The 26,281-nt window shown below is 48.2% G+C and overlaps 2 protein-coding genes across 3 annotated transcripts in view; both read left to right on the top strand.

Moving 5' to 3' along the window:
* Window positions 1-26,281, top strand: part of LOC119975587 — a 639,245-nt gene that overhangs the window by 326,279 nt on the left and 286,685 nt on the right. The window lies entirely within an intron of this gene.
* Window positions 1,376-18,871, top strand: LOC119976644 (zinc finger protein 678-like). Of its 2 annotated transcripts, none has more exons than XM_038817297.1 (5): window positions 1,376-1,564; window positions 2,694-3,845; window positions 13,643-13,834; window positions 14,626-14,782; window positions 14,870-18,871. In XM_038817297.1, the coding sequence occupies exons 2-5, from the start codon at window positions 3,147-3,149 to the stop codon at window positions 15,655-15,657; spliced, it is 1,836 nt and encodes a 611-aa protein (XP_038673225.1). In that variant the 5' UTR covers window positions 1,376-1,564; window positions 2,694-3,146; the 3' UTR covers window positions 15,658-18,871. The 2 variants fall into 2 exon arrangements, with proteins under 2 accessions (XP_038673225.1, XP_038673226.1); XM_038817298.1 differs by lacking the exon at window positions 1,376-1,564 and adding an exon at window positions 1,695-1,831.

Here is a 26,281-nt window from a genome sequence, read left to right as displayed (position 1 = left end):
GCGCGACGAGAATGACGCGGCCGGCAGCGCCTAAGTGACATCAGCCGCACATGCGCAGATTGGCCGGCGCCAACCCGCGCATGCGCGGTTGCCGTCTTCCCCTCCGCTGCCCCGCAAGACGTGGCGGGTTGATCTTGCAGGGCGGCAGAGGGGAAAGAGTGCGTCTCTTAGAGACGCCGGCCCGACGATCGGTGGGCACCGATCGCGGACCAGTCCCCTCCGAGCACGCCCGTGGTGCTAGATCTTCTCTCCGCCCCCCATAGGCCCCACACTTACCTGTCGCGCGCTGTTCACGCCGGCAGCGACCAGGTGTGGATGCCGCCGGCGTGAACAGGTCGGGATCGTCAGGCCCCACGGACTGGAGAATCCACCCTCACCCCCACCACTTTGGACATTGCCTCAAAGAAGGCTGTCCAGTACTCCACAAGTCTGGGGCAAGACCAGAACATGTGGGCGTACTTGGCACCTTTCACATCTATCCTCCACCTCCGGGAAGAACCTACTCATACGGGTTCTTGTTAAGTGGGCTCTATGTACCACTTTTAGCTGCGTCAGGCTGAGCCTTGCGCACGTGGCGGTGGAGTTGACCCGATGCAGTGCTTCGCTCCAGAGTCCCCAGCCTATCTCAGGGGGGGTGAGAAGGGGGGAAGGGGGGAAGAAGGGGGGAAAGGGGAGGGAGGAGAAGGGGGAAAAGGGGAGGGGGAGAAGGGGGGTGGGGAGAGGAGGGGAGGGGGAAGGGGGAAGAAGGGGTTTTTTGGGGTGGGTGGGGGTTTTTGGAGTGGGTGGGTGGGTTTTAGGGTGGGTGGGGGGGGCTGGTGAGGGTTTGTTTGTTTTTCTTGATTGGGCGTGTATATTTGCCTTCATGTTAATTATTTCTGTTAATTTGTTAATTGTGTATAGGGGGGTTGTTCTTATTTCTTTGTGTTTTTGTTGCTGCAAATTTTTGAAAACTTGAATAAAAATTGTTTTAAAAAAAAAGAAATTGGAGCTGAGGGAAGCTGAACCCCACAGCGAGTGACCCGTGAACCGGGCACGGCTGTAAGATATCAAATCCTGGGCCATCTACTCGCCCAATCATCCCCAGCATACTCCCTAAGCCACCCAGTAATGCAGGCGAGGTCACTGGGCCCTCTCTCTCCCCTGTACCTAGTGTGTCTTGGATGCTGTGGGTCATCTTCTGATCTGCTGTCAAACACATCCGAGGCTACACATCCCACAATGATGTTGTCAGTTTGGACGCCTCCGGGGATGAAGAATGCTGTTCCCACACTAGAAATCTCTGTCAACGTTTCAGTGGGGAACTGAGACAGCAGCTGCAATAAGTGAGGTTTTCTTCAGATGTGACAATGACAAGTTTAAATCCCCACCTGATCTGCTGCTCAAAGCCGACTCCGTTTCCCCGGTCAGTTTCCCAAACTTCAGGAAACTCCTGTTACTGCAGAAATATTTGGATTGTCTGTGAGAGACGTCAATCAGAGAGCCCACCCACTCTGCCCATTCTCTCCTCTTCCTCTACCACAGCTGCTTCACTTCCTGTAGGGACTCAAAACCAAGTCAGGAGATGGTGAGTGAAGGAGCACAATTTACAATCATTACATTGCACAATATCCACACTAATGTTCAGGCAGTCTGACTATCCTGTGGGCAATCAGCTGTGGAAATGCCCCTTATGCTGTGTCAGAAGATCCAGCTCACAGACCTGTTTACTCGGTGCTTTGTGCTGAGCTGTTTGATTGGCTGTGTGTTGGATATTGAGGATGTTTATCGGAAGCATTTCCCTTCTGATTTACAGACTGAGCTTTGTTGATGGATCATTACTGAATATGAGAAGGTGAGGTGTAATTATCTGGGAGGGGCAGAGACACATTTACTGAAATGTCTTTTAAGATTTTACCTGAAGACCTCTGCCTTTCCCAGAAGCCTGGGCTTGGATTCAACAGTTTTGCTCAGTGCTGTGTGTGAGAGCTGAATTTGGGATGTGCGGTCTTTTTAAAAAATATGCTCAGAGTACCCAATTGTTTTTTTTCCAATTAAGGGGCAATTTGGCCTGCAGACATGAGGCGAATGTGCAAACTCTATCCCGGGGTCACGTGAACCGAGGTCCTCAGTGCTGTGAGGCAGTAGTGCTAACCACTGTGCCACTATACTGCCCCAGGGGATCTGCAGTCTTAGTGTGTGCAGTGTATCTAATTTGCCAGGATGAACCCTTCAATCAGCTACACTGAAGCAATATTTACTGCCCAGTGTGCTTTCTTCAAATAATTTTGTAAAACAATGGAAGAAATTTCAAAAACGCCATTGAATTAACATTTCTTCTGAGTTTTTTATATTAAATAGAAACTCGAACAAATAAAACAGGTCTTCACCAGCATGACACATCTTGATAGTGAATTGATAGCCTATTTTACACTCCACCCAACTGTCTTTTCCATTGATGTTGTGGTGCCTGGGAAGATGGGGACTGGGCAGAGGAGAGAAAGTAGCCACATTGTCTGTTACCTGATCACTATTTATCTGCTGGAAAATGAGGGTGTGTGACAGTCAAATGAGAAGAAAGAAAAGACTTGTATCTGATCCCCACACAGGGGAAAAGCAGTCTCACTGTGGAACAGTCTCTAACTGAGGAGTCAGATCTTTCAGCAAAGGAGGAAAGAGAGTTTGAGAAAATCATGTTTCCTTTTCCTGTTTTACAGAGGATTGCACCATACTACATCAGAGAATACAGAGAGGATAGAAACCACAGAGAGATTTTGACCATCATACATGGAACAACTGCACAATTATGGGAAGACATCAGTCCCCTCACATCATTGCTCAAAATAGAGAAGGTTGGAATTGAAACCATCATCTAGAAATCGGTCGGCTCAGACAGATTTGACAGATCATCAGATCTGAAACTGGTCAGTGGTGTGGAACCTTTTATCAGAACCAACCTTTCCGAAGGTTCGGCTGTGGGTGATTGGTCAGGGTGATGCTGGGAAGAAGTGTGAGTGGGCTCCAAGTGTGGTGAGAGTGTCAATCACTCATTGAGTCTCATGAACCACTGACTCATTCCTACAGGTGAGAGGCTGTTCATGTGTGAAGAGGGCTCCACAGGTTCATGATATCTTTTAGGGTCACAATTACTGTTACCACAGGGCAGCCACATGGAAGAGAAACGATTCAGGTGTGATGTTTGTCATAAAGGATTTGTGACATCTACGATGCTCCTGAGACACCAGATGATTCACACAGGTGAGAAACCCTTCACATGCGAGGTGTGTGACAAATCATTCTCGGTGTCATCGACCCTCCGTCAACACCTTCAAGTTCACACTGGTGAAAAGCCCTTCACGTGTGAGGTGTGTGACAAATCATTCTCGGTGTTATCAAACCTCCGTCAGCACCAACGCCTTCACACAGGTGAGAAACCTTTTACGTGTGAGGTGTGTAACAAATCATTCTCATTGTTATCGTACCTCTGTAAACACCAACGCATTCATACAGGTGAGAAACCCTTCACTTGCGAGGTGTGTGACAAATCATTCACGTGGTTATCAATGCTCAGTGCACACAAACGTCTTCACACACGGGAGAAACCATTCAGGTGTGATGTTTGTAAGATGACTTTTAACCATAATAACAACCTTCTGTCACACCAGAGGATTCACACAGGGGAGAAACTCTTCAGGTGCGAGGTGTGTGACAAATCATTCTCAAAGTTATCAAACCTCCACAGACACCAACGCGTTCACACAGGGGAGAGACCATTCACATGTGAGGTGTGTGACAAATCATTCTCACAGGCATCGACGCTCCGTAGACACCAATGCATTCACAAGGCGGAGAAACCGCTCCCAAGCAAGGTATGTGACAAATTATTCTTGGACTCATTGGCTTCTTGCGTACACTGACACATTTACATGTGCGGTACTTGACAAATCATTCCCTGGGTCACCTTTCCTCTGCGCACAGTAACACATTTACACAGGAGACAAACCATTCACATGTATGGTATGTAAAAAATCATACTCAGACTGATCAGCCCTCTGTGCACACTGGTGACAAACCATTCATGTTGATGTGTGCGAGAAATCATTTTCACAGTCATCAGACCTCGACAGATGCTAGCTCATTCACACTGTGGCTCACCTTCCCTTCCACAGAGTTGTCTGTGTTGTTTACCCTCCAGACAGGGCTTCCAAAGAACTGTCTGTCTCAGCAGCGTCTGTCTCCAACCTCTCCCACCATCAGTCCAGTTGTTTCAAAAAGATCAATTTAACCGTTGACCAGATTGCCAAACATCACCAAAAGACATATGTATCGAATCTGCTGCTAATGCACAAGTTTACCTAGTGATGGACAAGAGGGCAATATCTGAATAGTAAATATATATATATATGTAAATTTGTGAAACTACAAGTTGTAGTTTATGGTCTGAAAGTGGCATGAGGTTATGTGGTAATGGAGTGTCTCTATACAGATCCTGCGTGTCTGGCTCTCCAGTGCCAATTGCGACCATTCACGACACCAATCATTGGAATTTCAATAGTTTAAAGTGACCCCTGTGCTAGCCCATTAGGATGTCCTGAATCGCTCGGGTCCGGCGCCACTTTGAGGGCCGTTAAACCAACGCGATTCAGTCCCGGCGTCAGCACTTAGTCTTTGAAATGGAGAATCCGACCCCATAAGCTTTTTAAACTAATTTAATTTATTTTTTTAAATAATTTTTAAAAATACCCAGCTACAGTCCAAAGATGTGCAGGTTGGGTGGATTGGCCATGAAAAATTGTCCAAAATTCTATGATTAACCTAGGACAAAAGTTCGGCGCAACATCGTGGGCCGAAGGGCCTGTTCTGTGCTGTATTTCTCTATATCTATATATATTTTTATTAAAATGTTTAATATTTTAACATTTCTACAAAGAATAAACACAAACCTAACACAAACTCCCCCCCCCCCCCCCCCCCCCCCCCCACCCCCCACCTCTGACATCAACCAGATCCCCAAACAAACGGCATTTCTACTGGAAGCCCTCACCTGCCCCACTCAGAGCAAATTTCACCTTCTCCAAGTGTAGCAACGCCATTAGATCCCCCAGCCACGCTGAGGCACAGGGGGGAGAAGCTGACCTCCACCCCACAGGAACGTGTGAGCGATCAACAAAGCGAAGACTAAAACATCTGCCCCTGCACCCGTCTGCAGCTCCGGCAGGTCTGACACCTCGGTTATGGCCTCCAGGAGCCCGGCTCCAATTCCACGTGTCGGACCTCTGACTTGGTACTGAAAAACAACCCCAAACTTTCTCCAACTTTGGGCAGGACCAGAACATATGAACATGATTAGCTGGTCCCCTCCCACCATTCTCAGCTACCCTCCACCCTCTCAAGCCGGCTCATCCTCGTCGTAGTTAAGTGCGCCCTGTGCACCACTTTTAATTGAGTCAACCCCAGCCTCAAGCAGAAGGTTGAGGCGTTAACCCTCCGCAACACCTCGTACCATACTCCCTCCTCCAGTGCCACTTGGCCTCGTCCCACTTGGCCTTAATCCCATGGACATCTTATCCTCTTCCATAATCCTACCGTAAATCGCCAAAACATCCCATCCTGCAGCCCTGTCACTGACAGCACTTCCTCCATCAACGAAGAGGACGGTGCCACCGGAAGGTTTGGGAAGACCTTTCTTGCACATTTCTGCACCTGCATGTATTTGAAGCCCTCCTCACACTGGAGCCCAAACTTCATCCCCAACTCCTCTAAGCTTGCAAACAGCCCCTCCAAAACAATTCCCTCAACTCCTTCAACCCATCTTCCCATCCCCGGAACCTCACATCCATCTTCCCTGGCTCAAAGCCATGGTTCCCTCCTATCAACATCACCACCCCTCAGCCCGCCCTCAATTTAAAGTGCTGCCGGAATTGCCTCCAAATCTTCAGAATCGCCTCCAAATCTACCACCACAGGACTTCCCAAGTACTTCCATGTGTCTGAGTGGGTTTCCTCCCCCACAAGTCCCGAAAGAACATAGAACATAGAACGATACAGCGCAGTACAGGCCCTTCGGCCCTCGATGTTGCACCGACATGGAAAAAAATCTAAAGGCCATCTAACCTACACTATGCCCTTATCATCCATATGCTTATCCAATAAACTTTTAAATGCCCTCAATGTTGGCGAGTTCACTACTGTTGCAGGTAGGGCATTCCACGGCCTCACCACTCTTTGCGTAAAAAACCCACCTCTGACCTCTGTCCTATATCTATTACCCCTCAATTTAAGGCTATGTCCCCTCGTGCTAGCCACCCCCATCCGCGGGAGAAGGCTCTCGCTGTCCACCCTATCTAACCCTCTGATCATTTTGTATGCCTCTATTAAGTCACCTCTTAACCTTCTTCTCTCTAACGAAAACAACCTCAAGTCCATCAGCCTTTCCTCATAAGATTTTCCCTCCATACCAGGCAACATCCTGGTAAATCTCCTCTGCACCCGTTCCAAAGCTTCCACGTCCTTCCTATAATGAGGCGACCAGAACTGTACGCAATACTCCAAATGCGGCCGTACTAGAGTTTTGTACAACTGCAACATGACCTCATGGCTCCGGAACTCAATCCCTCTACCAATAAAGGCCAACACACCATAGGCCTTCTTCACAACCCTATCAACCTGGGTGGCAACTTTCAGGGATCTATGGACATGGACACCGAGATCCCTCTGCTCATCCACACTACCAAGAATTTTACCATTAGCCAAATATTCTGCATTCCTGTTATTCTTTCCAAAGTGAATCACCTCACACTTCTCCACATTAAACTCCATTTGCCACCTCTCAGCCCAACTCTGCAGCTTATCTATGTCCCTCTGTAACCTGCAACATCCTTCCGCACTGTCTACAACTCCACCGACTTTAGTGTCGTCTGCAAATTTACTCACCCATCCTTCTGCGCCCTCCTCTAGGTCATTTATAAAAATGACAAACAGCAACGGCCCCAGAACAGATCCTTGTGGTACGCCACTCGTAACTGAACTCCATTCTGAACATTTCCCATCAACTACCACTCTCTGTCTTCTTTCAACTAGCCAATTTCTGATCCACATCTCTAAATCACCCTCAATCCCCAGCCTCCGTATTTTCTGCAATAGCCGACCGTGGGGAACCTTATCAAATGCTTTACTGAAATCCATATACACCACATCAACTGCTCTACCCTCGTCTACCTGTTCAGTCACCTTCTCAAAGAACTCGATAAGGTTTGTGAGGCATGACCTACCCTTCACAAAACCATGCTGACTATCCCTAATCATATTATTCCTATCTAGATGATTATAAATCGTATCTTTTATAATCCTCTCCAAGACCTTACCCACCACAGATGTTAGGCTCACCGGCCTATAGTTACCGGGGTTATCTCTACTCCCCTTCTTGAACAAAGGGACCACATTTGCTATCCTCCAGTCCTCTGGCACTATTCCTGTAGCCAATGATGACCTAAAAATCAAAGCCAAAGGCTCAGCAATCTCTTCCCTGGCTTCCCAGAGAATCCTAGGATAAATCCCATCCGGCCCCGGGGACTTATCTATTTTCACCTTGTCCAGAATTGCCAACACTTCTTCCCTACGCAACTCAATGCCATCTATTCTAATAGCCTGGGTCTCAGCATTCTCCTCCACAATATTATCTTTTTCTTGAGTGAGTACTGACGAAAAGTATTCATTTAGTATCTCGCTTATCTCCTCAGCCTCCACACACAACTTCCCACCACTGTCCTTGACTGGCCCTACTCTTACCCTAGTCATTCTTTTATTCCTGACATACCTATAGAAAGCTTTTGGGTTTTCCTTGATCCTACCTGCCAAAGACTTCTCATGTCCCCTCCTTGCTCGTCTCAGCTCTCTCTTTAGATCCTTCCTCGCTTCCTTGTAACTATCAAGCGCCCCAACTGAAACTTCATGCCTCATCTTCACATAGGCCTCCTTCTTCCTCTTAACAAGAGATTCCACTTCTTTGGTAAACCACGGTTCCCTCGCTCGACCCCTTCCTCCCTGCCTGACTGGTACGTACTTATCAAGAACATGCAATAGCTGTTCCTTGAACAAGCTCCACATATCCAGTGTGCCCAACCCTTGCAGCCTACTTCTCCAACCAACACCTCCTAAGTCATGTCTAATGGCATCATAATTGCCCTTCCCCCAGCTATAACTCTTGCCCTGCGGGGTATACTTATCCCTTTCCATCACTAACGTAAAGGTCACCGAATTGTGGTCACTGTTTCCAAAGTGCTCACCTACCTCCAGATCTAACACCTGGCCTGGTTCATTACCCAAAACCAAATCCAATGTGGCCTCGCCTCTTGTTGGCCTGTCAACATATTGTGTCAGGAAACCCTCCTGCACACATTGTACAAAGAACGACCCATCTAATGTACTCGAACTATATCTTTTCTAGTCAATATTTGGAAAGTTAAAGTCTCCCATAACAACTACCCTGTTACTTTTGCTCTTTTCCAGAATCATCTTCGCCATCCTTTCCTCTACATCCCTAGAACTATTAGGTGGCCTATAGAAAACTCCCAACAGGGTGACCTCTCCTTTCCTGTTTCTAACCTCAGCCCATACTACCTCAGAAGAAGAGTCCCCATCTAGCATCCTTTCCGCCACCGTAATACTGTCCTTGACTAGCAGCGCCACACCTCCCCCTCTTTTGCCCCCTTCTCTGAGCTTACTAAAACACCTAAACCCCGGAACCTGCAACAACCATTCCTGTCCCTGCTCTATCCATGTCTCTGAAATGGCCACAACGTCGAAGTCCCAGGTACCAACCCATGCTGCCAGTTCCCCAACCTTATTTCGTATACTCCTGGCATTGAAGTAGACACACTTCAAACCACCTACCTGAACACTGGCACCCTCCTGCGAAGTCAAATCTGTGCTCCTGACCTCTATACTCTCAATCTCCCGTACCCAAAAACTACAATCCAGGTTCCCATGCCCCTGCTGAATTAGTTTAAACCCCCCCAAAGAGCACTAACAAATCTCCCCCCCAGGATATTGGTGCCCTTCAGGTTCAGATGTAGACCATCCTGTCTATAGAGGTCCCACCTTCCCCAGAAAAAGCCCCAGTTGTCCAGAAATCTGAATCCCTCCCGCCTGCACCATCCCTGTAGCCACGTGTTTAATTGCTCTCTCTCCCTATTCCTCATCTCCCTATCACGTGGCACGGGCAACAACCCAGAGATAACAACTCTGTTTGTTCTCGCTCTGAGCTTCCATCCTAGCTCCCTAAAGGCCTGCCTGACATCCTTGTCCCCTTTCCTACCTATGTCGTTAGTGCCAATGTGGACTACGACTTGGGGCTGCTCCCCCTCCCCCCTCCCCCTTAAGGACCCGGAAAACACGATCCGAGACATCATTTACCCTTGCACCTGGGAGGCAACATACCAAACGTGAGTCTCTCTCGCTCCCACAAAATCTCCTATCTGTGCCCCTGACTATTGAGTCCCCAATTACTAATGTTCTACTCCTTTGCCCCCTTCCCTTCTGAGCAACAGGGACAGACTCCGTGCCAGAGGCCCGTACCCCATGGCTTACCCCTGGTAAGTCGTCCCCCCCACAAGTATCCAAAACAGTATACTTGTTACTCAGGGGAACGACCGCAGGGGGTCCCTGCACTGACTGCTTCTTCCCAGTCCCTCTTACAGTTACCCATCTATCTCCAGTCTTTGGTGTAACTACTTCCCTGAAGCTCCTATCTATGACCCCCTCTGCCTCCCGAATGATCCGAAGTTCATCCAGCTCAAGCTCCAGGTCCCTAACACGGTTTTTGAGGAGCTGGAGTTGGGTGCACTTCCCACAGATGAAATCAGCAGGGACACTGACGGCGTCCCTCACGCTGTTAGGTAATTTGGACATTCTGAATTCTCCCTCTGAACAGGTGCTGTCGTGTGGTGACCAGGGGCTTTTCACAGTAACTTCACTGCAGTGTTAATATAAGCCTACTTGTGACAATAAAGATTATTAGGCCCAATCCCAAATTTCTCTAGTACCGCAAACAGATAGCTCTACTCCACGCCTTCTCTGCATCTAATGCCACCACCACCTCCAACTCCCTTCCTTCTGCCTTGAAGATACCATGTTCAGCAGCCATCGTACATTCAACGACAGCTGCCTGCCCTTAATGAACCTCGTCTGATCCTCCCTCACCACCTTCGGAAGACATTCTTCCAAACTCAGCGCCGACACCTTCACAAACATCTTAGCACCCATGTTCAGTAGATAAATTATTCTGTACGACCCACACTCTACCGGATCCTTATTCTTATTGAGTAATAGTGAGATGAATGCCTGCATCATCATCTTCGGCAAGACTCCCCTAATCATCACATCCTCAAACATTTCTACCATCAGCGGTACCAACATATCCTTAAACTTTTTTTAAAAATTCCACCAGGAACCCGTCCGGCCCCAACTGCATCTTTCCTTTTGCTGCCTGCACATCTCCCACCCCCATTGGTTCCTTCAGTCCCTCCCTCTTCTCTTCCCCACCTGCGGGAACTCCAGTCACTCTATGTACTCCCTCTCATCCAATTTCTCCTTCGGCAGCTCCGACTTATATAACCCCCTGTAAAAGTTTTCAAACACCTTATTCACCTGCTCCGGTGCCACTCCCAGCTCGCTCGTCCCATCTCTAATCTGCACAATCTCCCTCGCTGCCGTCTGGCCCGCTAGCAATCGATTGCCTTCTCTCCAAACTCATAAATGATCCCCCTCACTCACCTGAGCTCCTGGGCCGCCCTCCCCGATGATTGAAGCTCAAACTTCGCCTGAAACTCCTTCCTCCTTACAAAGTTCCAGATCCTCCGCATATCTCCCATCTACCTCCAACCTCCAAAATCTCCACTATCATCTGCTGCCCCTCCTCCCGCGCCTCCTTTTCTACTTTCGCCTTCAATGAAATGACCTCATCCCAGACCGCAGACGCGAAACCTCGCCATTCTGGTTAAACCCCACATACTCCTCAATCACCTTCCCCATTTTAGTACAAGAATTCGGGTCTGCCGTCAAACCTCCATGGGCTGGCCGGTTTTCCACATATACCCAATACGCAGCATGGTCCGATATCACGATTGCTGAATACTCTGCCTTCCTCACCCCAGCTTGCAGCGCCTTCCCTACCACAAAAACATTGATCCTCGAGTATACCTTATACACTGATGAGAAAAATGAGTACTCCCTATCTCGCGGACTTAAAAACCCATACACCCCATCTCTTTCATAAATCCTGGCAGCACCTTTGCGCACCCCCCCCCCCCCCCACCGAAGGGGCCAGCGAACGTGGCTGGGACCTATCCACCTTCGGGTCCACACTGAATTCCAGTTTCCCCCACCCCCCAGTATCAACTGGTGAGTATCCAAATCCAGAATGGCAGCCAACACGTTCTTTACAAACCCAGCATCGTCCCAGTTTGGGACATATACACTAACCAACACCACCAGTCTCCCTGCCAACTCACCCGTTCCTAACATGTACCTGGCCTCCTGGTCCGCCACCACCTTCTCCATCTGAAACCCTACTCGTTTGCCCACCAGTATCGCCACCCCTCGGATCCTGCTGTTGAAGACCGAATGAAACACCTTGCCCTTCACCCTCAGATGGGGTTCCTGCATCAGCACCAGGTCCGCTTTCAGCCCTTCAAGTACGAGAAAACTTGTGCTCTCTTCACCAGTCCCCTCAACCCTCACACATTTCATGTCACCACTCTGACCGGGGGTGTCTCACTGCCTCCCTCAAACCCCTGCTCTTCCTGCGGAAGCCAGGGGCTGGTTTAGCACAGGGCTAAATCGCTGGCTTTTAGAGCAAACCAAGGCCGGGCAGCAGCACGGTTGAATTCCTGTACCAGCCTCCCCGAACAGGCGCTGGAATGTGGCGACTAGGGGCTTTTTACAGTAACTTCATTTGAAGCCTACTTGTGACAATAAGCGATTTTCATGTCATTTCATTCTTCCGAAGAATTATGACTATCCCCCCCAGGCCCCGCCTAGATGGCGAGAACAAACCTGAGCCCTTGTCAGTCAGCCACCTACCCCTCCCACTTCCCAGAATCCCCCAACCAGTTCCTCTTGAAAACATCTCACCCAGCATTGTCTCCATCCACCCACCGTTCACACCAACCAGGGCTATCGAAACCTGTCCATACAGGTTCCAACCACCGCGGACCCTCCCCCCACCTCACTCCTGTTCACTAGCCAACATTGCATTTGCTAGCGTGTCTGCCCCTGCCAGAGCCCACTACCCCACATCAAAAAAACACACCAACTCCAAAGCCCCCCACACCCAACCCCTCCAAACATCCAACACCCTACAACATAACATGCCCCAAACCTAACAAACCTCAAATCCCAACCATCATCCCCAAACCGCCCAGCCCAAACACTTCTTACACAAAACAATGAAAGATAAACAGCCATAAAGGGAAAGAAAGTCATGAAGGAAAAACCGGAACAAAAACCGTCAAAGTCTAAACTCAGTCCAGTCTTTGCCTTCACAAACGCCACTGCCTCGAAGTAGTAGTCCCTGCCGTTATGAGTGACCCATCGCCGGGGAGACCACACCAAACTGAACGTTGCGTTGCTACACTGTTTTAATGTAACCGAAGGCTGCCCATCTCCTCGCCAGCTACGCCGTAAGATCCTGGTATATACGTATACCGTTACCATTTCACCTCCCGCTTCAGCTTCGCCTTTACTAATAATTGTGAAAGCAGACGATCACAGCTCTTGGTGGCTCATTCCTTTTTGGTTTCGACCGGAGTGACTGATGGGCCCTGTCCAATTTGTAATGGGAGGGGTCCTCCCCCATCAACTTCGCAACATCTCAGCAAAGTATTCTGTAGGCTTCTGGCCCCTCAGACATGCATGATCCTCAAGTTCTGCCTTCGTGGCCGAATCTCCAGGTCCCCAACTTTGGCTCTCTGCCTTCTGCAGCTCCTCACCCATCGAGGTGAACTGGTCGTTGTGCTGCGTCCTTCTCCGCCCTCTTCATCTTCTCTTCTTGCTCCCGCATTGCCGTCAAAGTCCTCGCCAATACTTCATTCATCGGGGCAAGGGTCTCATCTGCACACTCTCACCATCTCTGTCCGATGCCTGTTGAAGTGTTTTGAAAACAGCTGCTCAAACTCCCCAGCCATCATTTCAGCCATCTATTCCACTGTGATGGGCGTGGCCCCACCCGCGAGCTCTTCCCCGTCATCTTTACTCCCACTGGACTCAACACCATGTTTTACGATGGACTTTCACTCGCTCACTCCCTTTTTCCTTGGGTTCTTTCTTCCAGTTTTTGATATCCTTGAAATACTTCAGACTTCCATTTCTCACATAAAAACGGTTCAAGAAACACTGGGCCGTAAAGAGCATAAAAATGACGACTTTGGCAGAAGCCACCAAACATGTGACCTCGACCTACATTTGCACCCGGGAGTCCCTTAAACTAATTTTGTGAGGTTTTGTAAAATGCAGTTACCTTGGAGATGGCTCTGACTTTGTCATAAGATTGATCTCCAATCAGAAGTGCTCCTGGGTGCAGGCTGAAAACCGGCTCCAGCACTCAGGAAATGTATCACAAGACCACAGCAAAGTCAGGAGCATGATTTCTTTTTAAATTCTCCCTTCAGATAAAGCAACCCTTTGCGTGCAAAGTGTGCGACAAATCATTCTCACAGTCATCGACCCTCTATGCACACCAACGCGTTCACACAGGAGAAAAGCCGTTCAGGTGCGAGGTGTGTGACAAATCGTTCTCAGTGTCATCAAACCTCCACAGACACCAACGCATTCACACGGGGAAGAAGCCCTTCTCATGCAAGGTATGTGACATTTGGTCATCACCGGGTTCATTGTTGGATTCATTGGCTTCTTTCATGCACTGTCATATTCACACAAACAGTATGTGACAAATTATTCCACGTCACCTTCCTACTGTGCAGGCAACACATTCACACAGGAGACAAACATTCACATGTATGAATTGTAACAAACCATTGTCGGAACATCAGCCCTCTGCGCTCACTGCTAAGAAACCATTTGTATCAAGGTCTGAGACAAATCATTCTCATGGTCATCAGACCTCCACAGACACCAGAACATTCACACTGCGGCTGGCCTGCTTCCCTTACACTGAGAGTTGTCTGTGTTGTTTACCCTCCAGTGCTCACACAGAGAAGCTGTCCTTCCAAAGCACGGTCTGTCTCAGCAGTGTCTGTCTCCAACCTCTCCCAACATCAGTCCAATTGTTTCAAGAAGGCCAGTTTAATCTTTGACCAGGTGACCAAACATCACCAAAAGATATCAATCTGTATAGAAGATACTGCTTATGCACAAGTTTCCCTGTGATAGAAAAGAGGGCAACATCTGAATATTAAATATATATATATTAATTTTTGAATTTTAAGTCATCGTTTTTGAGTTAAAATACCGAAAGATCACATGTTGCTTCAGTAATTTTATGAGATGGATCTAACTTTGTCACAAGATTGATCTCTAATCAGACGTTCCCCTGGGTACAGGCTGAAAACTGTCTCCAACACTCGGAAAATGTGTCACATGACAGCACAGCTAAGTTTGGACCATGGTACATTTATATTTTTCATTTCTTTAGGTAAAGCTGGCCCGTTACACCCAGGAACGCTCGTTGACTGGAGGGCAGGTTGCTTACAGCAAGGAGCTGACAGAACTGGAGGGGTTCACGAGGCAGCTGTTTGGCCTCTCCAACCCCAGGATAGCCAATGGTGGATCAGATATGGGGATGAGTGAAGGTGATGTCAGCAGCTGAGTGTTTAAACCATCAGGAGGAGAGTTAATTTATGTGACAAAAGATAATTGTGATTTTCTTTCTTTGACAGCTACACAGGTGTCCATGAACACATCAGCTGGTGATGGAGGAGAGTTGGCAGCAGCGCCCGAGTTTCCTGAAAGGGCTGATGAGGAAGGGACAGAGGTGAATACCTCACAGCAATGTGGCATGGCAGCTACAGTGGGGGAGGGAGAAGAGTGTCAGGAGGGTAAGATGTCTGATTTGGAGGGTAGTGTTGGTGAGTTCAAGTTAAATATTGTGACTTGTGTAAAGGAGGAACCTGGTGATGATCTGGCTGCTGTGGTGGAGGGAGGGTGCTCAGAACTTTCTGGAGATGAGGAACCTGTGGCTTTGGGAGCAAAAGCTCCATCTCCACGAGCACACAGACAACATCAGGCCCATGGTGCTAGTGAAGAACACGAAGATGATCTGAAACCTCTTGAGCACTTTTATCAAGCACAGGTTCAAAGTTCAGAGAGTTATCAGGCCACTTGTACCTTGTTTCAGAAAACTTTGACCGAATTTAAGACAGATGTTAGCCAGAATCTGCAAAGAAACAATGAGATTCTTCAACATCATCGACAAAGAAAAATTGAGATTCTTCAGTATCATCTACAAAGAAACAATGATATTCTTCAACAGCAGAATGAAATTCTTTGTCAGCTTCTGCAAAGAAGCAATGAAACTTTGAATGAAATGAGACAGATTCTGTCTCAGATTATTACGCCTGCACCTTCTGACCATCAGCAGCCCAGTGCAGAGACAACTGCTACTGGACCCGCCTCTGGTACAGGAGAGGTCATGTTATGGGAACGGGGGAGACACAGACGGAATTAGGGTCCATCCCTCCAACAGTGTCACCTATACCTCATTCTCCATCCTCCTTTTTCATCACAAGAAATATTTTTTTCTCTTTTCATTCTGTATTTTTGCTACTACAAAGAGCCTCCGCATCGTGAGGAAAATGGTAGAAAAGGATTGAATCCGGAAATTCCACTCCCTGATCACAGCACTTCCCATTTTCTTGGGATCAAGAATGCGCCAGGTTGTAGTTTACACATTTCACAGAGGCAGCTGTGTATAGAAATCAGCGACAGCTTCTGTGTGTTAGGAAATCAACGGTAGTTTTAAGGGATTTATAATCATATGGGTAAACATTAGAAATTACAAACTGTTAACCAGAAGTGCTGAAATTGCAAAGTGATCTTTCTGAGTCAGTGACCCAAGGCACTGATTTTAAAATAATGTTTGGTGATACTACACAAGTAGTCGTAGTTGGTGGAAAGGAAAGTGAACAATTTGCAAAAGACCAATCAAAATCTACTGGGAACTGGACGGAGATAATTCAGAAATTGTGAAAAAAAAGTTTAAGGATTAGAATGAATTATGAAACTTCAGATAGAGGAAATGATTGACATCGTTCAAATGAAATTGAAAAGAACTCGTTTGAAACAGGACTGGGAGGAACAAGATTACAAAAATTTAAAGAACAAACAAAGCAAGATTATGATATTATCTTGACTGAGCCTAAAAACATCTTAACAACATTCTCGAAATAGCTAAAAGAGATTTTGATAAGAGAGAAAGGAGATGTTCATGCACAAAAATTATATTTTGACTGTTAAATCGAAATGCAAGTTTACTACATGTGAATTTAGAAATTGGGCTTGAGTGCAGCTATTGCTACAAGAAACCAAAAGGAGAACTGTGTGTTAGACTTAGAAGAAAAAGAAACAGAAGACTTAAGGATTATAATGTTACAATTTTGAGATGTTATTAAAGTTATTGGGCGAGATTCTCCGTTTCTGAGGCTAAGTGAGGAGGCTATGTGGCCTTTTACTTGGAAAAAATTGGCACCGACCCCTCACCGATCCTGCTCCGGAGAAATAACCGGCCGGAGAATGGCCAGGTCTGTGGCCGCGCACGTTGACGACCTGCTGCGGTCATGCCGTAAAACATGGCGCCAGCCATTCACGGACCCGACGTGCCAGATAGTTCCCCCCTGGCCACCCCCCAGCCCTTGCGGAAGCCCCCCCCCCCGGCCAGCAGCACGGCTCCTGCCCGATAGTGGTGGTGCTGGACACAGTCTGCAGCCGCCACGCCGGGTTCCCGAACGGCTGAGCCCACACGTCAATCGAGCAGTCGGGAACTTGGTCCATCGGGGGAGGGCCTTTAGATGACGCGCAGAGGCCGTCCCAACGGCGCGCGCCGCTCGCCTCATTGATGTCATTTCGGAGGTGGCAGAGCATACGAAACCTGTGTCGAACAGGCGCCGCCCCCCCCCCCCAATTTTGCTGTCAAAAGGGATTCTGCGTCCATTACGAACTTGGCGTTGGGGAACGGAGAATCCCACCCATTGTCTTTGTTTTGGTTAAATCATTGTAATTATATTGTAATTCTATATTATGACGTGTACATGGAAACTTAGGAAACTACTTGTTTGATGTAATAAATTATGTGGTTAAATATTTGTGATAAGTTTGGGTAACGTGGATGTAACGCTAGCGTAATTTGTTTCTTTCAAAGGGAGAGTTGTTAGGAAAGTGAGATTGTTTTAAGGGATTTATATTTGTATGGGCAACATTAGAAATAAGGGGCTGGATTCTCCGAAAATGAGACTATGTCCCCATGCCATACTCCTGAAATTCCTGCAAAAAAGGCCAACAAATTCTGAGCCCTGCAGGGGGCTAGCAAGGACCCGGAGTGAATCTCGCAGCTTTTGCTGCAGATTCGGGACCCCGCACTTCCGGGCCAGAGGCACGGCAGCGACCTCCAGCGGCCGTGCTGTGCTCCATGGTGCACTCGGACCACAGATCCAGACCGAAGAAAGAGACCCCCCGATCGGCCGCACACCTGAGCCTCAACCCATGTGCATTTAATCCCCGGACGCCTTTAAGGCCCCCCATGGTCTCCGATCCATCCGCCACCAACCAGGGCGGCAGCCGTGGACTAAGTCCGCAGCCGCCACGCAAGCATCCCGAACAACAATAGGTGGTTAGTTCCACACCGTCGGGAACTCGGCCGGTCGGGAGCGGAGGATTGCTGAACGGGCCTCTGGCAATGGGCCCCCAGCGGCACGGCATACTCCATGGTGTCGTCGATTTTTGGTGCCCGGAGAATCGCCGGGCCTGATTACGGCGTCAAACTGGATTCTCCACCCCGGCGCCGGCCACGATTACGGCGTCAGGCTGCGGAGAATCCAGCCCAAGGTCAAGTTTTAGGTGGTTTTAATTTAATGTTTCTGTGCCTGGAAAGAGACATAGTCATAATTCATGCTGGGTAAAGGTGTTGATATGTGTGGTAGTTGGCTTCTGTTCCAGCTAGAATTCTATTGTGTCTCTCAGCTTTGCTCTTAGAAAAAACAGGCAATGGAGTAATGGTTAAGACAACCAGTGCCAGAAATCTAAATAGCAGCTAGTTAAGGAAACTAGAACAATGAAGAAAAGTTTCCATGTGGTCTGAAGTTAAAGGACCAAAGAGGGATGGAGAGCATTTCAAGTCACAGAATTGAGAAGGAATCGGATGAAAGTGCTCGAGAAAGGTTTCAAAAGTAAATATCAAGTTTAGAATGTCTAACTACCATCTGGGAAACAAATATTAAAGAAATTGGAAAGGGAGTATTGGCTGGAAATCAGAATTTGTCCAACAGTGGAAGACAGTTACAGCAAAGAAATCCGAAAGGAGTTGGTACAAAATCCTGGAATGGACCTGATGTTAAAAGTAGAGCAGAAGCTTTGTGGAAAAGTGTCGTTTGTAAAATCTGAACAGGATTCCAGAATGCAAAATGCTAAGCGAAAGTGTTACTCCGAGAGAAAATTTGAAAGCGTATTTTGGGAGTTGTCATATGACAATCATCTGGGGGGATCCTAAGGAGAAAGTCGCAGCACTAAACCTTGTGTGTTAATGAGACCATTGTAGCTTTAAACATACTTTGCCATCCTTATGACCTTAAAACCTGTGCGTGATTGCTTAGCTAAAGGAGTAAAAGAGGATTGTATTATAATCCGTTTTTCGTGTTTAATAAACTCTTTTTTCTTATTGTTAAAACTAATTTGCTGTCCTGTGACTCTTTTCCCCACGTTTAATTTTTTTAAATGTAGAAGTTATTTTCTTTTGACCCAGGGTTTCATTCTGGGGCCTTCCTGTCCAGTTGTAACGTAGTTTCGGGGTGAGAGGTGTCTGAAACCCAGCATGTGCAGATCTGACTCATTTGGAGATGGTCTGAATTCCATGGATTCATTTGGATCAATAGATGTCCTTGTGGAGAGGAAAGTTACCCTTTGGTTATGGTCCCCAGGTATCTTTATGGCAGCTGAGTAGCCCATTGGGGAAAGTTAGATGTCCTTTGAGATGATTAAAAGTAGGCAAGGAATGTGTACAAATGCGGAAAGTGTACAAATCCATGGGAACTGAGAGCTCATTGAAACTCAAAAACAGTTGCCAAAACTATCAAGATAAACAATCAACTGTCAAGCTCAGAAGACATTTAAAACTCCTGTCATTGATTCTTGGAAGAAACTGTTTCGCATGTTAAAATTATTGCTAGGTCCGTGGGATTTAGTGGGATTCTTCGGTCACTGACTCCAAAATCGCAATCGGCTGGAGAATCCCCGTTTCTGATTAAATGGGGGGCAGCGCCGCTTTCGCGATGCGCTGCCCCCTCCAAAGCAGTGTAGAGTACACTATACGCCCTATCGACGGCCTCAGGACGTTGCCCGAGGCCCATTCCCGATCGGCTGAGTTCCCGACGGCATTAGTCGCGTGTTATAATTTGTCGGTATCTCGGCGTGACGGCTGCACACTCAGTCCAGTGTCACCATAGTCGGGGAGAGCCGATCCGTGGGCAGGGGGGACTTTGGCATGGGACTGGGGACAATGTTGGGGGTTGGTCTAGACTCGCAGGCCGGCCAAAGGGGGGGGCACTATTTTGCAGGCTGGCGCCATGTTGCATGGCCCGGCCTTTGCAGGCCGCTGCCGTGCACGTCCACGGACACTATTTTGCAGGCTGGCGCCATGTTGCATGGCCCGGCCTTTGCAGGCCGCTGCCGTGCACGTCCACGGACCTAGCAATTCTCTGGGCCGCATCGGCAGCTAGAGCAGGTGCTCTATGCTGCCTTTCTAGTAGCTCCCAGCCAAACAGAGGATCGGTGGCCGTTTTGCGGTGAATCTTGCGTCGTAAAATGCCTCCATTCCCACGCCGGCGTCAGGACACAGCCTGAAAATCGGAGAATCCAGCCCATTCTCTTTCACTGTGTCTGTTGACATAGGCGTCAGGAATTCATCAGATTAGTTCTGCATTACAGATTTCACAACGTCCACTATCGTAGTTGGATGCCTGCAATTTCACAGTTTGTCACAGCTGCAAGTGATTATGGACACTTTGAAGTGGGACTATGAATTTCATTGTCTTGTGTTCATAGGGGATTATGGAAATGAATGAAGAGTTTTTGTGACATGGAATAAGGCAATTGAAGGAATGTAGTCTGCATAGAAACTTGAAACTTTATTTTATTTAACATCAGATTAGGTCCTGAGATCTGCTCATTGTTGATTTTGGGAGGGTTGGCATTGGTGGTGTAAGGGCAGTGGGTGGTGGGTGGGAGGAATGGGTTGGTTTGAGTTGCCACTAATTGACAATAAAGGATCATCTAGACTGGGTGGCGGGGCAGAGGTTGGCATAGAAGACATGGGTGGAAGGCATAGGATGACAGAGGATATAAAGTGCCATTAGGGTGTGGCTGGAACATTGTTTGCCATGGATAGGATGTGGAGAGTGTGTGAGGAGTGATGGCTGTTTTATGTTTCTCTGTTTTTTAAACTTCCATTCAGTGTCGTTTCTCCGAGACAGGCCTTCCACCAAGCCCGCCTCCTCACTCAGCACCCTCATGCCAGGGTCATATGGCCTCACTCCCAGGATACTCCACCACCCTGGAACAAATATTCCAACTTTCAGGCTCTTTATCCCGGGTTGGGAGAATGAAGGGTCCCAGGGTGGGAGCCACCGCTGTTTGTCAGTCTGACACACTCTCCCAATGCCTGACAGATATTGAACGCTGTGGCAGGGAGAGTGGATGCAGAAGTTGCCCTAGTGGTGCTGCTAGGAGGCCGGGCGGCCAGACTCCAGAGACGGCGGCAGCAACAGCGTCTGCAGATGCTGGGGCAATAACCTGGAACTCCCTCCACCCTATGACTGTGGTAGACAACTGTTTGTTCTTTTCCTCTGTCATAATACCGATTCTTATTGGGGGTCTCAAGCCGTGGGGTGTTTTTAGCCGGGTTGGTATATATCAATATTTTATATCGCTGAATTTCAGACATTTGTTAGGGGCTTGAGCCGAGTACCAGACCGGAGGGATTTGAGATCGCGTAAGAGGGTTAACGAGTCTATAACAATGGCCAAGGACGTTTTTAGAATAAAGAGGTGTCCTTATCTCCGGGGCCCGCTATAGGTCCGATGTCTAGATCTCCGGTTCTTTTTCCTCTAGCGACCTTGCTAGCAGCACCAACTTGCAGGACCTTTTAGAGTCGAAGTCCGGTGGTAGGTTTAGGTTGAGTTTATTGCAAAACTTGGTACAAATTCAGATATAAAAAGAAACAAAAACACAAAGGAGCAAAAGAAAGAGAACAAAGAACCATGCGCACAAAGGATCAAACTTTCTTGTACATGCACATTTTTGCAAACACCCACTCTTTGTTTCCAATTGGCTGAGTTGTGACTCCTGATTGTGCTCCATCTCTGCATTTTATGGCAGCATGTTATACGAGCATTTATACTTGCATCTAATTTACTGCTGGCTTCGCTTACATTGTTACATTGCCACCTTTGTGGTTTGGATTCAATACTTTCCCATAAAGGCTTTGCATTTTACATAGAACATACAGTGCAGAAGGATGCCATCAGGCCCATCGAGTCTGCACCGACCCACTTAAGCCCCTCACCCACCCCATAACCCAACAACCCCTCCCAACCCCTTTGGTCACTAAGGGCAATTTATCATGGCCAATCCACCTAACTTGCACGTCTTTGGACTGTGGGAGGAAACCGGGGCACCCGGAGGAAACCCATGCAGACAGGGGAGAACGTGCAGACTCCGCACAGACAGTGACCCAGCAGGGAATCGAACCTGGGACCCTGGCGCTGTGAAACCACAGTGCTATTAACTTTCATTAATTCCGGATATCCGAAAGCACCTTGGAGCCGAAGAATTATATTTGAAGTTTAACCACTATTGTAATGTCGGAAACATGGCAATTAGTGCACAGCAAAATCCCACAAACTGCAATGTGATAATGACCAGACAATCTGTTTTTTTGTTGATTGCACAGATCCGTATCGACCAGGACATCAGGGATAACACCCCTGCTCTTTTAAAATATAGTGTCCTGGGATCTTTTACATTCACCTGAGAGGGCAGAAGGATCCTTGTTTTAACTCATCTAAAAGCTGGTACCTCTGACAGTGTTGGCCTCTGTGCTCAAGACTCTGGAATAGGACTTGAACCCTCCGCTTTTTGAAACAGAGACGAGAGTGCTAATTAAACCATGGCTGACAATAACTTATAATATTTCTGTGGAATGAGATATTAAACATAAATTGAACTTTTGTGATCTTTAACACTGGTTTATTAGACATCACCCAGGAAACTGGTAACAACAACAGAGGTGACCATGGCTCCAGATGGGAATAATGAGAGCGGTGAGTTTCTGCCGATTGTGCCTATTTGAGGCAGTTCTTCAAATTACACTCAGGGTTTTGGGGCATTCAGGCACCAACAGTCTGGGGTTGGCACACCACAGGAGAGGTAAATGGACCTGGACAACCCGGGAGATGTTAATGGACCGGGACATCCTGAGAGAGGAAAAAGGACCGGGTCATCCGGGATCAGAAAATGGACCAAAACATCATGGGAGAGGAAAAAGGACCAGGATGTCCTGGGACACGAAATTGAATCGAGACTTCCCAGGTTACGAAAAAGAAATGGGACATTATGGGAGAGGAAGATGGACTGGGTCATCTTGGGACAGGAAAATAGGCTGAGACATCCTGGGAGAGGAAAATGAATTGGGACATGAGGCTGAGCAGGACATCTCGGGTAAGGAAAATGAATTGGGCATTCTGGGAGAGAAAAACGAATGATGGCATTCCAGGAGAGCAATGCCACTGAGTTCCATCTTGGTGGGGTGTCCGTTTAGCAGCAACATCATCCTGATAGGTGCTGTTCTGGGGCCAGTCACACAGAGCAGTGGTCTGGTTGGCTCCTCAGCTTCCAAGTCCTCCGGAAATATGTGCGACCTCTTGAGGGGAAATGGCAACATTTCTGTGGGATGGTGCCCCCGCCTGCTCTCCCGGAGCCTCGTTCAAGGCCTTGGTTTCCCACTCGATACTGACGTCTGTCAACCGGGAATGCTGAGTCAGGGGGAGCTCCACGGTCGCTCCGGGGTGAGTCGCATGGCGATGGCAGGACCTGGTGACTTCCAACCTGGGACATTCCTGGCACCTCACTTCCGGTAATTGCCAACTGACGGTATTGACGACGTCCAATGCTCAGGACCGCCTGGAGTTCTTGGAGCCCACGGTTGACGCTTTCCTGGGTGAGCGCTATGTTGATGGCCCTGTTAAGGGTCAGAGGGGTCTCCATTAGCAGCTACTTCTGCATCCCCCGGTCCCAAAGTCAACAAACGAAGCTGTCCCGCAGCGATTCAGCCAGGGCAGCTCCAAACTCGCAGGGGGCAGTGAGTCCCCGTAAGTGCACCGAGTATTCCCCGGTGGACTCGCCGGCGTCTGCGAAGCGGTATGGAAATGGTACCGTCGGACCATAATCAGGATTTAGGTGACGGCCCACCTAGTCGATCAGTGTGGTGAACAGCAATCTGTCTGGATAAGTCAAGTTCCTGATTAGTGCATCCATTGGTACGCCAACAGTGATGAGTAAGGTGACGGTCAGTCGCTCGTTCCTGGTGATAGCGTTTGTGCCGAAAATAATATTGAAGTCTTTTGATGTACTGGGCCCAATCTTTCGAGTCGGCGTCAAAAGTCTCGAGTTTACCTATGTGTGCCATGCCTGCTGGCTGGAGAACGTCCTCCCAAGGTAGTTGATAAAGGTCCAAATTCGCAGCACTTGCGGCTTACGGCAGTGCCACTTGATCCTCATCGCCAGTGTTGTAGATGGAGGCAAAGACTCCAGAAGAGGCCAGCTGACAGGGGACAACTCACTTTATTCCACACTAGTCACAATAATCATTCCTCTCCACTTCCTGCAGGATCTCCTCCCTGAACTGCTTCCAGGTCATGGTTTATATCCTGTGGGGAGCTCCTCCAATTGGAAGAAAGCTCTGCCGCCTAGTTGCCTGAATAGCTCATACTCTGAGGCATACGCAGGCTGGGTTTCCCTGAGCTCCTGCTGCTTCTGGCTGTAACCCTGCTTCCAGGTCTGATGTGTTATTGTGTATGCCGGCTGCCATTTCCAGACTTTGAAGCCTGGACTATGGCAAGGGAGAACGGTGCTACGACCAGTTGGATGGAGGGGAAGAGGAGCCTTTTGCCTGCCTGCATTTGTCACACCTGGGAATCGTACTTCTTACGGGCTATCTTTCTGCTTATTGGCTGGGAGTGGAGCACGGGGTGGATTTTGGTTGGCCTGCTGCCAGGCTGAAAGTAGAGGAGAACAGACTCGCTTTTGCAGTTTTGGACTGGATGCTGTCCAGAGTCTGGATGCCGTAACTGTGAGAGCAGTAGGGCAGTGGCCCAATTGACTATGTGTGCTGCTTGTACTGGTGGCTTTACTTTGGTTTGTTTTATTGTTGGGGGATTATATGGTTTTTATGGTATTTTTGTTGCTTTTTTTGTGCCTAGTGGCTGGGTCCTCGCCTGTTGCGGCCCTCCTGCTTCTCTCCACAGGGAAGGGGGGGGGGGGAGGGCACATGCGCTGGCTTGAGTGCTGGCGGCATTGTACTTAATTGTTTGTTGGATTTCTTGCGGTTGCTCTGTATTTTCTCTTTTTTTTGTAAAGGGAGTTCTCTCTCTCTTCTGCCATGCCCCGTATCGGTGTGTCCTTTTCCGGTGCTGCTTGTTGGGGGGGGGCTCTCCACCATTGTGGGGCTGCTGTCAGGGCAGGGATACGATGCACGCTTTTCCTGTGGTTTGTGTTGCTGGGTTGGGCACTTTTCCACCAATGTGGGCTACCTTTCGGGAAAAGAGGGGGTAGAGGTGGCCGTATGCTGGCTTTGCAGCTGGTGGTTTGTTTAAAGGAACTGTTTTGGTTTGATCTGTGCCCCCTCTTGGGAGGGGTTTTTTTTCTCTCTCTCTCTCACAGCGAGTGCCCATTTCAGGTGGTCTGTGCTACTCGTTTGAGTGTGTTTCGACCAATGTTGGGAGGTGGGGGGGAGAGTGGATTTGTGTTGGCTTTGGCTTGAGAGCTGGTGGTTTTGTTTTTCTGGTATCTTTCAGCATATTGATTTTCGTGACCGTTTTTTTAGCATGTTGCTGATATTTTGTATTCTTAACTTAAAATATATGTGGGAGGGGAAACGGATGTTATACAGGTTTCGATGTGGAGAGGTTGTTTCCACTGGAGGGTGAAAGCAGAACTGGGGGGCATAGCCTCAAAATAAGGGGAAGTAGATTTAGGACTGAGTTTAGGAGGAACTTCAAAGGGTTGTGAATCTGTGGATTTCCCTGCCCAATGAAGCAGCTGAGGTTCCTTCATTAAATGTTTTCAAGATAAAGATAGATCGTTGTTTGAAGAATAAAGGGTTATGGTGTTCGGGCTGGAAAATGGAGCTGAGTCCACAAAAGATCAGCCATGATCTTATTGAATGGCAGAACAGGCTTGAAGGGCCAGATGGCCTACTCCTGCTCCTAGTTCTTATGTTCTTGTGTTCCTGTTTTCCAGGGACTCATTTTTACCAACCGGCCGACCTTCGCGACATATGCCGGCCGACCTTCGCGACCCATGCCAGCCGACCTGCGTGACCCACCATTTTCTCTTACCTTGTTTGCTGCTGCCAAAAATAGAGGAAATGGTTTTGGGTCCCTCGTACACGCTCCTCCAATGGAACCTGTTGGATGAAGGTGAAGCCTTCCTGTGTCGGAAGTATTGAGTCTCCATCTGTCCAAAGTTCTGAATTTTTACCTGTAAAGTTTTATGAAATAAGCCCCCGCCCCGAACTTGTAAAAAAAAATTAGTAAAATAGATGAAAGAAATGAATAAACCCCCCCCCCGAACTTGTAAAACAAATAAAATGATATTTTTTATCATGCCCGCGGTCGCTTGCAGCCGGCTTTTCATAATGCCGGCTGCAAGCGACCGCGGGCATGATAAAAATATCATTTATTTGTTTTACAAGTTTTGCACGGGGATTTGCGCGATCGGGAGCGCCACGGACAACGGCTCCGCGACCCTCCCGACACCCACCCGCGGGTCGCGCTCCCGACTTTGAAGAACACTGCTGTAGGGTTTCC

The sequence above is a fragment of the Scyliorhinus canicula genome, chromosome 13 (genome assembly GCF_902713615.1).
Source record: "Scyliorhinus canicula chromosome 13, sScyCan1.1, whole genome shotgun sequence".
In the NCBI taxonomy this organism is placed as follows: Eukaryota; Metazoa; Chordata; class Chondrichthyes; order Carcharhiniformes; family Scyliorhinidae; genus Scyliorhinus; species Scyliorhinus canicula.
Note: the sequence above shows the minus strand (reverse complement) of the source record. Positions and strands in the feature narration are given on the sequence as shown.